This window comes from Vicia villosa, linkage group LG2 (genome assembly GCF_029867415.1).
Source record: "Vicia villosa cultivar HV-30 ecotype Madison, WI linkage group LG2, Vvil1.0, whole genome shotgun sequence".
In the NCBI taxonomy this organism is placed as follows: Eukaryota; Viridiplantae; Streptophyta; class Magnoliopsida; order Fabales; family Fabaceae; genus Vicia; species Vicia villosa.
In genome coordinates, this window is record NC_081181.1 from 187,197,263 (window position 1) to 187,209,517 (window position 12,255).

The window sequence follows — 12,255 nt, forward strand, 5'->3', positions numbered from 1 at the left end:
AACTTGCCTCCCCCATGAGTTGGGGCTGAATTATAGAAGTTATTTTATTTCAAAGAATATTTATTCTTTAAAATAACTTTTTTTTGTAAACCTTATAACAAAAAGGCTTAAATGCACTTTTAGTCCCCCTAGTTTCAAGTTTTTAAAGTTTAAGTCCCCCCAGTTTAAAAGCCAGGTTTCAAGTCCCTAAAGTATGCCTTAGTTGGGATTTTTTTTGCCCCCCTCCATGTGGCTGTCCATTTAATGACATGGCAGGGAGGTGGAGTAGCCACGTATGTAATTTCATTTTTTAAGTCTCATTTAATTTATAAAATAATTTTTCTGTTTTTAAATCATTTTTGTAAACAATATTATTTAATCAGAAAAATTTGTGCCCTAATTCGTTTCCTGCATCTTCATCATCTTCATCAATTCCACATAATTCTCTTCGTGCATCTTAATCCCCAAATTCGCTTCCTTCATCTCATCCCTACTTTCCTTACTTCGACCCTAATTCGCTTCATTCATCTTGGCCATGTCTCAAAAAACTGTGTCAAGTGCTAGCTACAAGAATCGTAGTGTGAGAAACGAATGTTACTGCGGTATCGATGCTCCATTGATGACGTCGTGGACTGATTCAAACCCAGGACGTCGTTTTTTTGGTTGTGGGATGTACAAGGTATGATATATTTTATTGCAATTGTGTTGTTGATACTTTAAATTCTGAAATTTATGCTACCTCCATTGTTGCAGATTCAAGGTTTCAAGAAGTGCAGTAACTTTGTTTGGTTGGATGAAGAAATGAACCCTAGGGCAAAGGAAGTGATTTCGTCTTTACTCCAGAATTTGAATGAAGAAAAGCAGAGGGTTAAAGATTCAATCTCAAAGGAAGAAGAAACAAGGATGAAGATGAAGTTACTAAAGAAACAACTTAAGTTTAATATGTTCGTGACCATTTTTGTTCTAGTTGCATTTGTTGCAACAATAATTATGAAATGAAGTGGTGTTGATTGCATTAGGTTCAGTTGTGTTTATGTTCAATCTTGTCTAGGTTATTTTGTTGTTTAGGTCCAATTGATGTTTAGGGATTATGATGTTGTTGACAGTGTGATGTTAAGGTAGTATGATGTTGTTGACAGTGTGATGTTTACCTATTTTGATGTTGTTTACAATGTATTGACATTAGGATGTAATCGTATGGTTTATTAATGAATGAAGTTGTTGACATTATGTTGATTTGTTTATGTATTATGTATACCAGGTGCAAACTGTAAACAAATTGTAGACATATAGAAGGTGCATATTGCAGACCTTTGTATATATGAAATGTGTTACCAAAGGCAATAAAACTTGTAGACATATAGAAGGTGCAATTTGCAGCCCTATGTATACCAAATTGCAAACTGTAATATCTTTTGCAAACTGTAAACAAAAGCAGACCTATTTATATATGAACCAGGTGAATATGTTACCAAAAGCAATATAAATTGCTATCAATCCGTTATCAAACTGTTACCAAACTGTTTCATACCAAACTGCAGACCTATTACAAATATCTTGCAGACCCATTACACACCAAACTGCAGACCTATTACATATATCATGCAGACCCATTACACACCAAACTGTCTATTATACCAAACTGCATACCTATTACATACTAATGCAACAAGTTGCTTACAGACCTGTTACCAAACTGTTATCAAGTTGTATTCAGAAATGGTTCATTATATGACCATAGTACATACCAAAAAAGCCTGCTTACTAATGCAACAAGTTACATTCAAAAAAATTCAAGATCCTAATTTAAACTAATCTTGAGTGGGCTGAGGTGCCTGAGATCCCTGACCAATCTCAACATGATTCTGTTTGTCCTTAGTCTTCTTTGCCTTTTTTGTGGTCTTTGCTTTCTTTGCCTTGTTGCCTCCTTTGGGTATTTGCCTATCAGCTGCCCTCTTGCCCTTGCAAGTCCTCTTGTTGTGTCCAGCTTGTCCACATTTGTTGCAAGTGACAGTTGCAAATTTTTTAGAAAGAACATAAGGGTTCTTCGGTTCATCAGCTGTTTTGTTTCTCATCTTCTTAGGACGACCAATTGCTCTTCTCATGATAGGAGGACACATGGGCACATGGTCTGCATTAGTCCATAGCTGTGGTCCATTAGTGGGAAATACAATATTAGCATAGCTCCTTCCAAATGTAAGTTTGCTGCAAAATATAAATTGTGTTAACAATGCAGAAGATATTACATTTGTTAACATAACATAACATAAATTTGTAGAACTTTTCACAAACCTATAATAGGGAGAGACATAGCCTTCTGGTCTTTTTCTTATGTTCCAAATGCAAGAGATAACATGACAGCAGGGGATTCCAGACAATTCCCATTTTCTGCAGCTACATGATTCATTCTTCATATTCACACAATATGTCTCAGTTCCATTGGTCACTCCAAAGATTGAGAGATCATCATCACCATGCCAAGTAGGGGTCCAGTCTTGTGCTTCCTTTTTGTTCTTCTCAAGGATCAACTGGATTCTAGGACAGATTACTCCTTCATATCCCTGCAATAACCCTTTTTGTTTAGTTATCCTCTTTGTGATATAATGTTTGATACCTTCCAATAAGGTTATGATTGGCTTATCTCGATGCTCTAAAATTGCCCTGTTAAAAGCCTCACACATGTTGTTAACTTGAATATCACATTTTGAATATGTCTGGAAATATGCTCGTGTCCAGAATTTTGCAGGAATGTCATTCATGTCCTTCCATGCAACTGGATCTAAAAGCTTCAATTTCTCCATTGCTCTTTCAAACACTGGAATTGAAGTTGCTCTAGCTGCTGCCCACATGGCTTGTTTAAGCACCAAACCTGGATGTTTTTTCTTCCAATTACCATAAAGGTGTTTCACACACATCCTTTGCTCCACATTGCCACTTAAGCCTTGGATAGCAGGAACCAAACCCTATAAAATAATAAAGATTCATAATTAGTATAAATATAAATGTGACAAATAAAGAAGTCAGAAAATTGTAATATTACCTTCTGTTGGTCAGAAATAAATCCATAACATCTATCATTGAATGCTCTTAAATCTTCTAGGAGTAGATGCAAGAACCATTCCCATGAGTCTTTAGTTTCAGCCTCTACCACTGCATAAGCAATTGGATATATTTGGTTGTTTCCATCCCTGCCTATAGCTGACATCAATTGACCACCATAATCCCCCTTCAAAAAACATGCATCCAATCCAATGATTGGTCTACAATAAGTGGCAAAACCTGACTTACAAGCATCCAAACAAATATATATTCTTTCAAAAGTTGGATTGCCATTATTTTCAGCACATTTAATAATAACAGTACTCTTTGGATTGGACTTCAATAACTCCTCTGCATAACTTCTCAAGTGTCTGAACTGGTCAAAACCAGCACCTTGGATAAGATCCAATGCCTTTCTTTTAGCCCTATATGCTTGATCTGTTGATATCTTTGTTCCCCACCTCTGAAGTGCTTCTGCAACTAAACCAGCCGGCTTCATGTAAGGACTGTGCCTTAGTATTTGTGTAAACCTGATAGCAAGCCACTGTGTCTTGGCATTCCTGTTGTCTGCAGTTCTATAACATGTATGGTCACTCACATAGCTAACAATCTGCCAATAATTCTGCCCATTCCTCATACTGAACCTTAAGTGAAAGTTGCAACCATCCATACACTTAACTACAATCCTCTTAGAATCATTCTTATTGATATAAACATTCTTTTGATTTTCCATTCCATACTCTTTGATTGCATCTCTTATTGTTTCCTTGTTTGTGAACATCATTCCTATTTTGAACACACAACCCTCACCACTTTTATATGTTGGGAACTTTTCTACATCTTCTTCATCATCACTACCTGGGGGTGTGTATAAATGGTCCTCATCCTCTTCATCATCATCTACATCTTCTTGTTGCAAGTTCATTTCACTTGAACCCTCACCTAAGGTCTCAGGAGGCAGAACTGAAGTCCAATCCATAGCATCAGTAGGCTCATTCTCAAAAGGTCCATCTACATTGGGTTGTGTCTCAACATGTTCATTATCAGTTGGCACACTCTCAAAATGTTCATCTACATTGGGTTCTGTCTCAACATGTTCATTATCAGTTGGTTGAGTCTCAACAGGTTCAGCTTCATTGGTTTGAGTCTCAAAAGGTTCAGCTTCATTGGTTTGATTCTCAACAGGTCCAGCTTCATTGGTTTGAGTCTCAACATGTTCAGCTTCATTGGTTTGAGTCTCAACAGGTTCAACTTCATTGGTTTGAGTCTCAACAGGTTCAGCTTCATTGGTTTGAGTCTCAACAGGTCCATCTACATTGGTTTGGGTTTCAACAGTTTCACCTACGTTGGTTTGAGTTTCAAAAGGTCCATTTACATTTGTTTGAGTTTCAACAGTTTCATCTACAGGGTCAGTATGCACACCATCAACATGTTCAGTATGCACACCATCAACAGATTCCTTAAAAACATCACAATCTTCCACAATTTCAGGTGGAGCAGACACTTTATGCTCCACATAAATATCAATCAGTTCATGACCTACAACATCTTGGCCAAACTGCAGAACATCATTATCATTGTTCAAAGGCCTTATACCACGAGTAAAGCTAAATTTGGGGTTCCTATACCACAAATTTTCAATGTCTACATAACCATGGTCTCTAACCAGTCCCTCTATATCCATGTATGACAAATAGTCAACATCTAACTTCCATGTCATTTCAGATACCTCACCACCTACGTACAATTTAACAGGTTCATTTACAAATCTACCCCTATGGTGTAGTCTTAACCTAACTTTTGTCGTTTGACTTGGCCTGAAATTAGAAATATTCAAAATCCAAGTTAATGGTGGACCACACAGAACTATGAAAAACGTTAGTGCTGGACCACACAGAACTATATAAAACTACTTTAATAAGAGAGAATAACAGAAGATGGTGGACCACATAGAACTATATATAATCACTATCTCTGCATCGATAACCATGTTGTAACAAGTTAAGAAAACATACCTCATACAAAATCGGGCTTGTGCATTCGTCATTGTTCTTTGATTCTCACGAATTCTTGTTCTTCGATTTCCACTTCGTGCCCTAGAACAGGAGAAGAGGAAGAGAAAAGGATTAGGGTACTGGTGAAAGGGATTAGGGTAGATGGATTTTATGTTTTAAATTTAAATCGTGGTATATAAAAATTGTATTATGTTTTTAGAATATCCCAAAATAATTTTTAAGTTTAGAAAAATGAAATTACATATGTGGCGACTCCACATCCCTGCCATGTCATTAAATGGACAGCCACATGGAGGGGGGCAACAAAAATCACAACTAAGGCGTACTTTAGGGACTTGAAACCTGGCTTTTAAACTGAGGGGACTTAAACTTTAAAAACTTGAAACTAGGGGGACCAAAAGTGCATTTTTGCCTAACAAAAACCTATGTAATAAACTGCTTCTTGAAGGACGAATGAGTGTCGGTAACGGCTAGTTTGCTGTTAACGGCTAGTTTGCTTCTCCGATCTCCTCCTTCGCCTCCCTTCCTTCTTTCCATCATGGATGCAGCTCTCCTTTTTCCGGAAACTAACTTATCTTCCCTCCCTCCTTCTGAACCAAACCCCACGAATAAACACTCTGCACCTCCTAAATCCTTTGCTAATGTCGTAGCCGATAACGTTTGCGACATACCCCTTAGTCAGTTCCCCCCAGCGTGTGTCAAAGGAGACAGGCTTGCGATAACAATTCCTGAGGAGGAATATGCTCTTGGTGTGGAAGCTTGCAAACACCATCTTCATGGCAGAATCGTCTGGTCCAAAGGCTCTGCCCCACTTACTGTCGCGTCCTTGAAAGCTAAGCTCTTGCAGCTGTGGCCTTCTATAGGCAAGTGGGGAATCACCTCCCTGGGAAAAGGTTTTTTTGAATTCGCATTCTCCACGCTTGAAGATGTTCAACGTGTGAGATCGGTGAGCGCTTGGAATCTATCCCACGGTGTTCTCAAACTTTTTCCGTGGACTAAAGATTTTACTCCAGCCACTTTGAAACAAACCTCTGCTCAAGTTTGGATCAGAATCCACGGACTTTCCCAAGAATACTGGAGACCAAGAATTATCTTTGCCATAGCTAGTAGTATTGGAACACCTATTTGCATAGATTCTGCCTCTAACAAATCAGCCTTTGATCGACCGTTTGGTCACTTTGTGCGTGTGCTCGTGGATTTGGACATGTTGAAGGAGCAAACCTTCAAAGTCCTTGTGGAAAGGATTGGCTTTGCGTTCTTCGTGGATATAGAATATGAAAAACTGCCAGAGTTTTGCAATCATTGCTCCTGTATTGGTCACTCCATTGAAAACTGCAAAAGAAAGGAAATGTCTAAGGAACAGGATAAGAATACCAACTCTAAGAAAATTGTGGGAAAGCAAATCTACATACCTAAGAAAACACCAATTGTGGACAAACCTGTTGGTTCTCCTGAAGTAAATGAAGACTCTATCACTCCAACCATTCAGGTGGAGCATGCTGCTGAAACCTCTAACCCTATCAATGTCAGGCACATTGAGCCAACCATTGAGGGGGACAATAGGGATGAACCCATACATCTTTCCTCTCAGGAAGAAGAAGGTAAATCTGATAATGAATATGTGGATGCCACTCAACTAGTGGAATTTGTCCCTGAAACTCAAATAGACCCGGCGATTAAGGAACAGGTCACTAATTTCTTGCATGAAGCTTGGGCAAACATGGCTGAGCACGATCAGAATGATGACAATGGTGTGGACATATTTCCAGATAAGGATTTTCAGTTAGTCTTAAACAAAAAAAAGAGAAACAAAAAGGCCCTGACCTTAAGCCAAACTAGACCTAGGTCTAGTCTTAACAAATTGTCTCTATGAATTGCCTCTTCTGGAATATAAGAGGCATTGCTAATAAAGCCTCTAGGCTGGCCTTGAAGAAAATGCTCCTCAACAACAAGCTTGATTTTGTGTTTTTGGCTGAACCTTGGTGTAAATTTGAGAACTTTCCTCATCGTTGGATGGACAGGTTAGACTTTAAAATTTTTGCTATTAACAATAGAAATGATTTACTACCCAACATCTGGTGCTTTTGCAAATCTAATCTCGAGCCCAAAATTGTTAACATTAGTGATCAACATATTGACTTCACTATTGAGTCTAACAACAACACTATAGGGTTTTCGGTTATCTATGCCTCCACTAGTTATATTCTTAGACGTAATCTTTGGTCTTCTCTTAGCTCCCTTTCTAATAATATCCCCTGGTCATTTGTGGGGGATTTTAATGCTATAGTTAGTGCTGCTGAGTATAGAGGCAATAATCAGCCTGCCAAGATCCCCATGGAGGATTTCTTTAACTGGTCTGATAACAATCAGCTCATTCATATTCCTACTCTTGGCAATTCCCTCACTTGGTGTAATGGTAGAAAGGGGAGGCACAGAACTGAAAAGAGGCTCGATAGAGCCATTTGTAATCTGGCGATGTTGGACTGGTGCATTTCTGTTTCTTGTCACACGCTCACTAGATCCAAATCTGATCACTACCCTATTCTGATTACTATTAAGTCTGAGGATGTTGTTTTTAGAAGCCAATTCAAATTCCTTAGGATTTGGTCTAAGCATGAGGACTGTGAGAGACTTGTTAGGGAAGTGTGGAAGGAGCCGGTTGTGGGTTGCCCTATGCATATCCTAGCTTCGAAACTTAGATCTCTTAAGGCAAGACTCAAGGATTGGAACCTTAATACCTTTGGTAATGTTCACGATGCTGTTAAGGTGGCGGATAGGAATCTCAAAGAGATTCAATCCGACATCCAAACTTTTGGTTATTCTGATCTTTTGCAGGATAAGGAAACCAAGGCTCAGCTGGACTTGGATAAAGCCCTTCACATGGAAGAGGAGCTTTGGAGAGAAAAGTCTCGCATTAATTGGCATATACAAGGTGATAGAAACTCTAAATTTTTTCATACTTATGCAAAGATCAAAAGAAAAACTAAACATATATCCTCTCTTTCTATTAATGATCAAATTGAAACTGACAGAGGCACCATTGAGAATCACATTGAGGATCACTTTAAAAACTTGTTTAACTCTAATTTTGCTGCTCAGGATACTGACTTAATTCAAAGGGTGATCCCCAAGCTGGTTAATGAGCAGATAAATTGTAGCTTGATTAGTCTTCCTAGCCTCGATGAAATCCATAATGCTGTCATCAAGCTGAACATTAACTCTGCCCCTGGCCCGGATGGCTTTGGAGCCATCTTTTTTGTTAGTTTTTGGGAGATCATTAAGACTGATGTGGTTAATGCTGTTCAGCAATTTTTTAGGCAGGGGTGGATTCTTCCTAACTTTAATGCTAACAATCTCATTTTAATTCCTAAGACTAAAGAGGCTAATAGCATTGGGCAGTTCAGGCCTATAGCTATTGCCAATTTTAAGTATAAAATCATTACCAAAATTCTTGCTGACAGGTTGTCTTCCATTCTTCCTAATTTAATCTCCCTTGAGCAAAAGGGTTTCATATCTGGGAGAAACATTAAGGATGGTATCTGTCTTGCATCTGAGGCTATTAATATTCTTGGCAATAAAAGCTTTAGTGGGAATGTTGCCCTCAAAATTGACATCACTAAAGCTTTTGACTCTTTAAATTGGAATTTCTTGCTTAAAACTCTCTCTGCTTTTGGTTTTAACTCCACTTTTTGCTCCTGGATTCACACCCTCCTTCAATCTGCCTACCTTTCCATTGGCCTTAATGGTAATCAGGTTGGTTATTTCCACTGTTCCAATGGAGTGAGGCAGGGGGACCCCCTCTCTCCTCTCCTTTTCTGCTTGGCTGAAGATGTCCTCAGCAGAGGCATCAGTGAGCTTGTGAGGTTGAATCAAATCAACCTTATCCAAGCTAACAAGCACTGCAGGGTCCCCTCCCATACTTTCTTTGCTGATGACATTTTAATTTTTTGCAGGGGTGATGTGAAATCTCTGACTGCCATCTCTAATCTGCTGAAGGACTATGCATCTTGCTCTGGCCAGATTTGCAATCCCACCAAATCTATAATCTATGCAGGAGGAATGTCTAAAGAGAGACATATGAATCTTGCCTCTATCATTGGCTTCTCTATTGGCTTCCCTCCCTTCCTGTACCTTGGCGTTCCCATCTTTATTGGGAAACCTAAAGCCAAATACTTCTCTTATCTTGCTGATAGTGTCAAGCTCAAGCTGGCCACTTGGAAAGCCTCCATGCTTTCAATGGCGGGAAGACTTCTGCTGGTTAAATCAGTCATACATAGTATGATGGTTCATTGCATTAGTGTCTATAACATTCCTTCTAGTATCACTGGCAGCATTGAAAGATGGATGCGTAACTTCATTTGGAGTGGGAATGTGGACAAGAAAAAATTGGTTACAGTCTCTTGGAAGAAGTGTTGTTCTCAGTTTGCTGCTGGTGGCCTCAACATTATTTCTCTCAAGCATTACAACAAAGCTTCAAACCTTCATTTATGTTGGAATTTTATGAACCAGAACCACGACTGGGCCAAATTACTCACTGCTAGAGTCAAAAAAAGGGGAGCATTCATCAAGTATGCTATTAAGTCATCTCTGTGGAAAGGTTTTAAAGATGTCAAAGATTTGGTTTTGGACAATTGCTCTTGGATCATTGGCGATGGTCAAACCATTAACTTCTGGAGAGACAACTGGGCGGGTGAAATCCTCGCTATGAAATTCAAAATACCTGAGAAATTCCACCCTTTCCTGAACCTTAGTCTTGCTGAAGTTTGGAGGAATCAATCTTGGAACATCCATAATAATATCTCTCAGGCCCTGCCGAATTTATTGCCTCTTATCTCAAGGCTTGTGGTATCGGCTCTCCCTATTAAGGATCTGCTGGCTTGGAAGGATGTGGAAGGTGGTGTTCTGACCATTAAGCATGCTTACTCTCTTTGCCTAGCCCCTGCGAGTTCTGGTTTATGGAACCTGTTTCCTTGGGACAGGGACACGGCCCCAGCTCATTCCATCACTGCCTGGAAATTCATTCATAACCGTTTGGCTACGGATGAGAATCTGTCTATAAGAGGATTCTCTTTTCCTTCTTGCTGCTCCCTCTGCTACAAAGAGGTGGAAACCTCTAATCACCTATTTTTTGACTGCAAATTCTCCACCAGCATATGGAACTGGCTTAGTAGGAAATTTAATTTGAACTACTCTATTCGCAAGCTGGAAGATTGCTATCGTGTGTTAAAGCATCCGTGGAATCCTCAAGCCCTGGCTGTGATTAAGTCGTGCTTAGCTTATACCTTCTATCAAATTTGGTACTCGAGAAACAAGGCTAGGTTTGATGATAAGGTGACTCAATGGGAAACATGTGCCTCCCACATTGCTGCTAACGCTAACCTGGTAGGATCGAACACTACTAAAAAATCCAATAATTCTGTTTCCTGCTTTTCTCTTCTCAAAGCATTTGCCATTAACCTTCATCCTAGGCATAGTCCTAGCCCTATTGAGGTTTTGTGGTGTCCTCCAGCCAAAGGTTGGATTAAATGCAACACGGATGGTGTGTCCTCTGGCTCTCCTTCTTTTGCTGCCGCGGGAGGTATTTTTCGCGACGAGCAGGCTAATCACATTTCTAGTTTTGCTGCCTTCATTGGCCCTGGTTCTCCGGTGGTGGCCGAATTCATGGCGGTTATTATTGCGATAGAGAAGGCCATCAAAGAGAAATGGACTAAACTTTGGATCGAAACGGATTGTAAACTTGTTGTGACGGATTTTGCAAATATTCATTGTGTGCCTTGGATTCTCAAGTCTCGTTGGCTTACGTGTTGGGCGTATACTCTAGAAATTGATTTCTTGATTTCTCACATTTTTAGAGAGGCCAATTTTTGTGCGGATTCTCTGGCCAATTTCGGTTTAACTAGCAAAAGCTTTACTTGGTTCAATTATATTCTTAATGACTTTTATTTGGATTACTTGCTAGACAAGTCGGGCACACCTAGATTTAGGATTTGCTCCTAAGAGGTTTTTGGCTTGGTCCCCCTCTTCTTTCCTTGTAATCTTTCTTCTTTTTCCTTTAATATATTTTGAGTTTATTCAAAAAAAAAAAAAAAAAAAACCTATGTATTTTCGAAAATATAATTTCTAATTTCTAAAGTAAACTCCCCCTTACTCGTGCAGCTTTGGTGGAACCAAAAGCAAAGTGAATGTTAACTTCTTAAAGTACAATGTTATACCTATATAAGTGAGGTTATAAACATAATTAATTTCCCATTCTTCTCTTGCATAGTCCTAGTAAATTCATTAATTCCAATTTAAAAAATCAGGGACAAAATTTAGGTACAATTTTTTTTGGTTGTTTTCTAATGAAAATATGACAAATATATTTAAATATCATTTAGTGAGTGAAAATAGGATAAATTTACTTACGTGTTAGAGAAAATTATACACTTATCATATTTTTATTGGAAAATAGTAAGAACCACGCCAAAAGAATTATACCTAAGTTTTGTCAAAAATCAAAAACTTTAAGTGTTCTATATACTTATAGCATTTTTAATTAATAAATTATTTAAAGATAAAAAACATTATTAGATATTTTGAAGATTAACAATCACTTAAGTTCTGAGCATAGAATGCTGGTTAGCAGTGGGTCTTTGGTCAATGTTGTAATATCGGCAGAATGGTCAGGTTTCGGTAGCTACTGTTGTCTTCTCTTTTTTGCAAGTAGCTAATCGAGAGCAACAAGCTATTTTCTTTACTATTCTGTGGAGCTTATGGAAATGCAGAAACAATCATATCTGAAATCAAACTAAAGACTCACATGACACTATTTGCAATCAAGCACTGCACTTATTACTAGGATGGAGGAATGCCCAACAGCCGAGGAAAAGTAACAATCCTCAACCTCATAATCCAGCAGACTCTAAGTGAAGCAAGCCATTGAGGGTCGCCTCAAACGCAACATTGATGCTTCCTTTTCTAATAATAAGGTCGGTATATGTGCTTGTATTAGAGACGACAAATGTTTGTTTATCGCTGCTAGAACAGAGTGGTTATCTCCTATTATTGAAGTGGAGTGGGGGAAGCTTTGGGGTTATGGACATCTATCAAATGGATGCACACGTTTGGTTATGATTACGGGTGTTCAAAATCAAACCAACCCAATAGAAAATCGCAAACCAAACTAAACCAAACCAAAACTGCAAAAAACCGCATTTGATTCGGATTTGTTTGGGTAATCTTT

The 12,255-nt window shown here is 38.6% G+C and overlaps 3 protein-coding genes across 4 annotated transcripts; 2 read left to right on the forward strand and 1 right to left on the reverse strand.

Moving 5' to 3' along the window:
* Window positions 1–144: 144 nt before the first annotated feature.
* Window positions 145–1,180, forward strand: LOC131647679 (uncharacterized). The gene is made up of 2 exons (XM_058917543.1): window positions 145–658; window positions 733–1,180. The coding sequence occupies exons 1-2, from the start codon at window positions 515–517 to the stop codon at window positions 976–978; spliced, it is 390 nt and encodes a 129-aa protein (XP_058773526.1). The 5' UTR covers window positions 145–514; the 3' UTR covers window positions 979–1,180.
* A 304-nt stretch (window positions 1,181–1,484) lies between these two features.
* Window positions 1,485–5,165, reverse strand: LOC131647680 (uncharacterized). Of its 2 annotated transcripts, XM_058917545.1 has the most exons (5): window positions 5,034–5,165; window positions 4,492–4,835; window positions 3,020–3,918; window positions 2,272–2,942; window positions 1,485–2,184 (listed from the first exon to the last, which is right to left on the reverse strand). In XM_058917545.1, exons 1-5 carry the CDS (start codon window positions 5,063–5,065, stop codon window positions 1,791–1,793), a joined length of 2,340 nt encoding a protein of 779 aa, XP_058773528.1. In that variant the 5' UTR covers window positions 5,066–5,165; the 3' UTR covers window positions 1,485–1,790. The 2 variants fall into 2 exon arrangements, with proteins under 2 accessions (XP_058773528.1, XP_058773527.1); XM_058917544.1 differs by having other exon boundaries at window positions 3,020–4,835.
* Window positions 5,166–5,571: 406 nt separating this feature from the next.
* LOC131650888 (uncharacterized) lies at window positions 5,572–6,906 on the forward strand. The gene has a single exon (XM_058920591.1). It carries the CDS (start codon window positions 5,572–5,574, stop codon window positions 6,904–6,906), a length of 1,335 nt encoding a protein of 444 aa, XP_058776574.1.
* Window positions 6,907–12,255: the final 5,349 nt, after the last annotated feature.

Excerpts from the sequence above, each read along its gene's own strand:
- LOC131647679 (XM_058917543.1), top strand. The coding sequence starts at position 515 with ATGTCTCAAAAAACTGTGTCAAGTGCTAGCTACAAGAATCGTAGTGTG. Across the intron at positions 659-732 it reads TTGGTTGTGGGATGTACAAG|ATTCAAGGTTTCAAGAAGTG; the intron begins GTATGATATATT and ends CCATTGTTGCAG.
- LOC131647680 (XM_058917544.1), bottom strand. The coding sequence starts at position 5,065 with ATGACGAATGCACAAGCCCGATTTTGTATGAG. Across the intron at positions 2,943-3,019 it reads TTATTTCTGACCAACAGAAG|GGTTTGGTTCCTGCTATCCA; the intron begins GTAATATTACAA and ends ATTATTTTATAG. Across the intron at positions 2,185-2,271 it reads TATGTCTCTCCCTATTATAG|CAAACTTACATTTGGAAGGA; the intron begins GTTTGTGAAAAG and ends TATATTTTGCAG.
- LOC131650888 (XM_058920591.1), top strand. The coding sequence starts at position 5,572 with ATGGATGCAGCTCTCCTTTTTCCGGAAACTAACTTATCTTCCCTCCCT.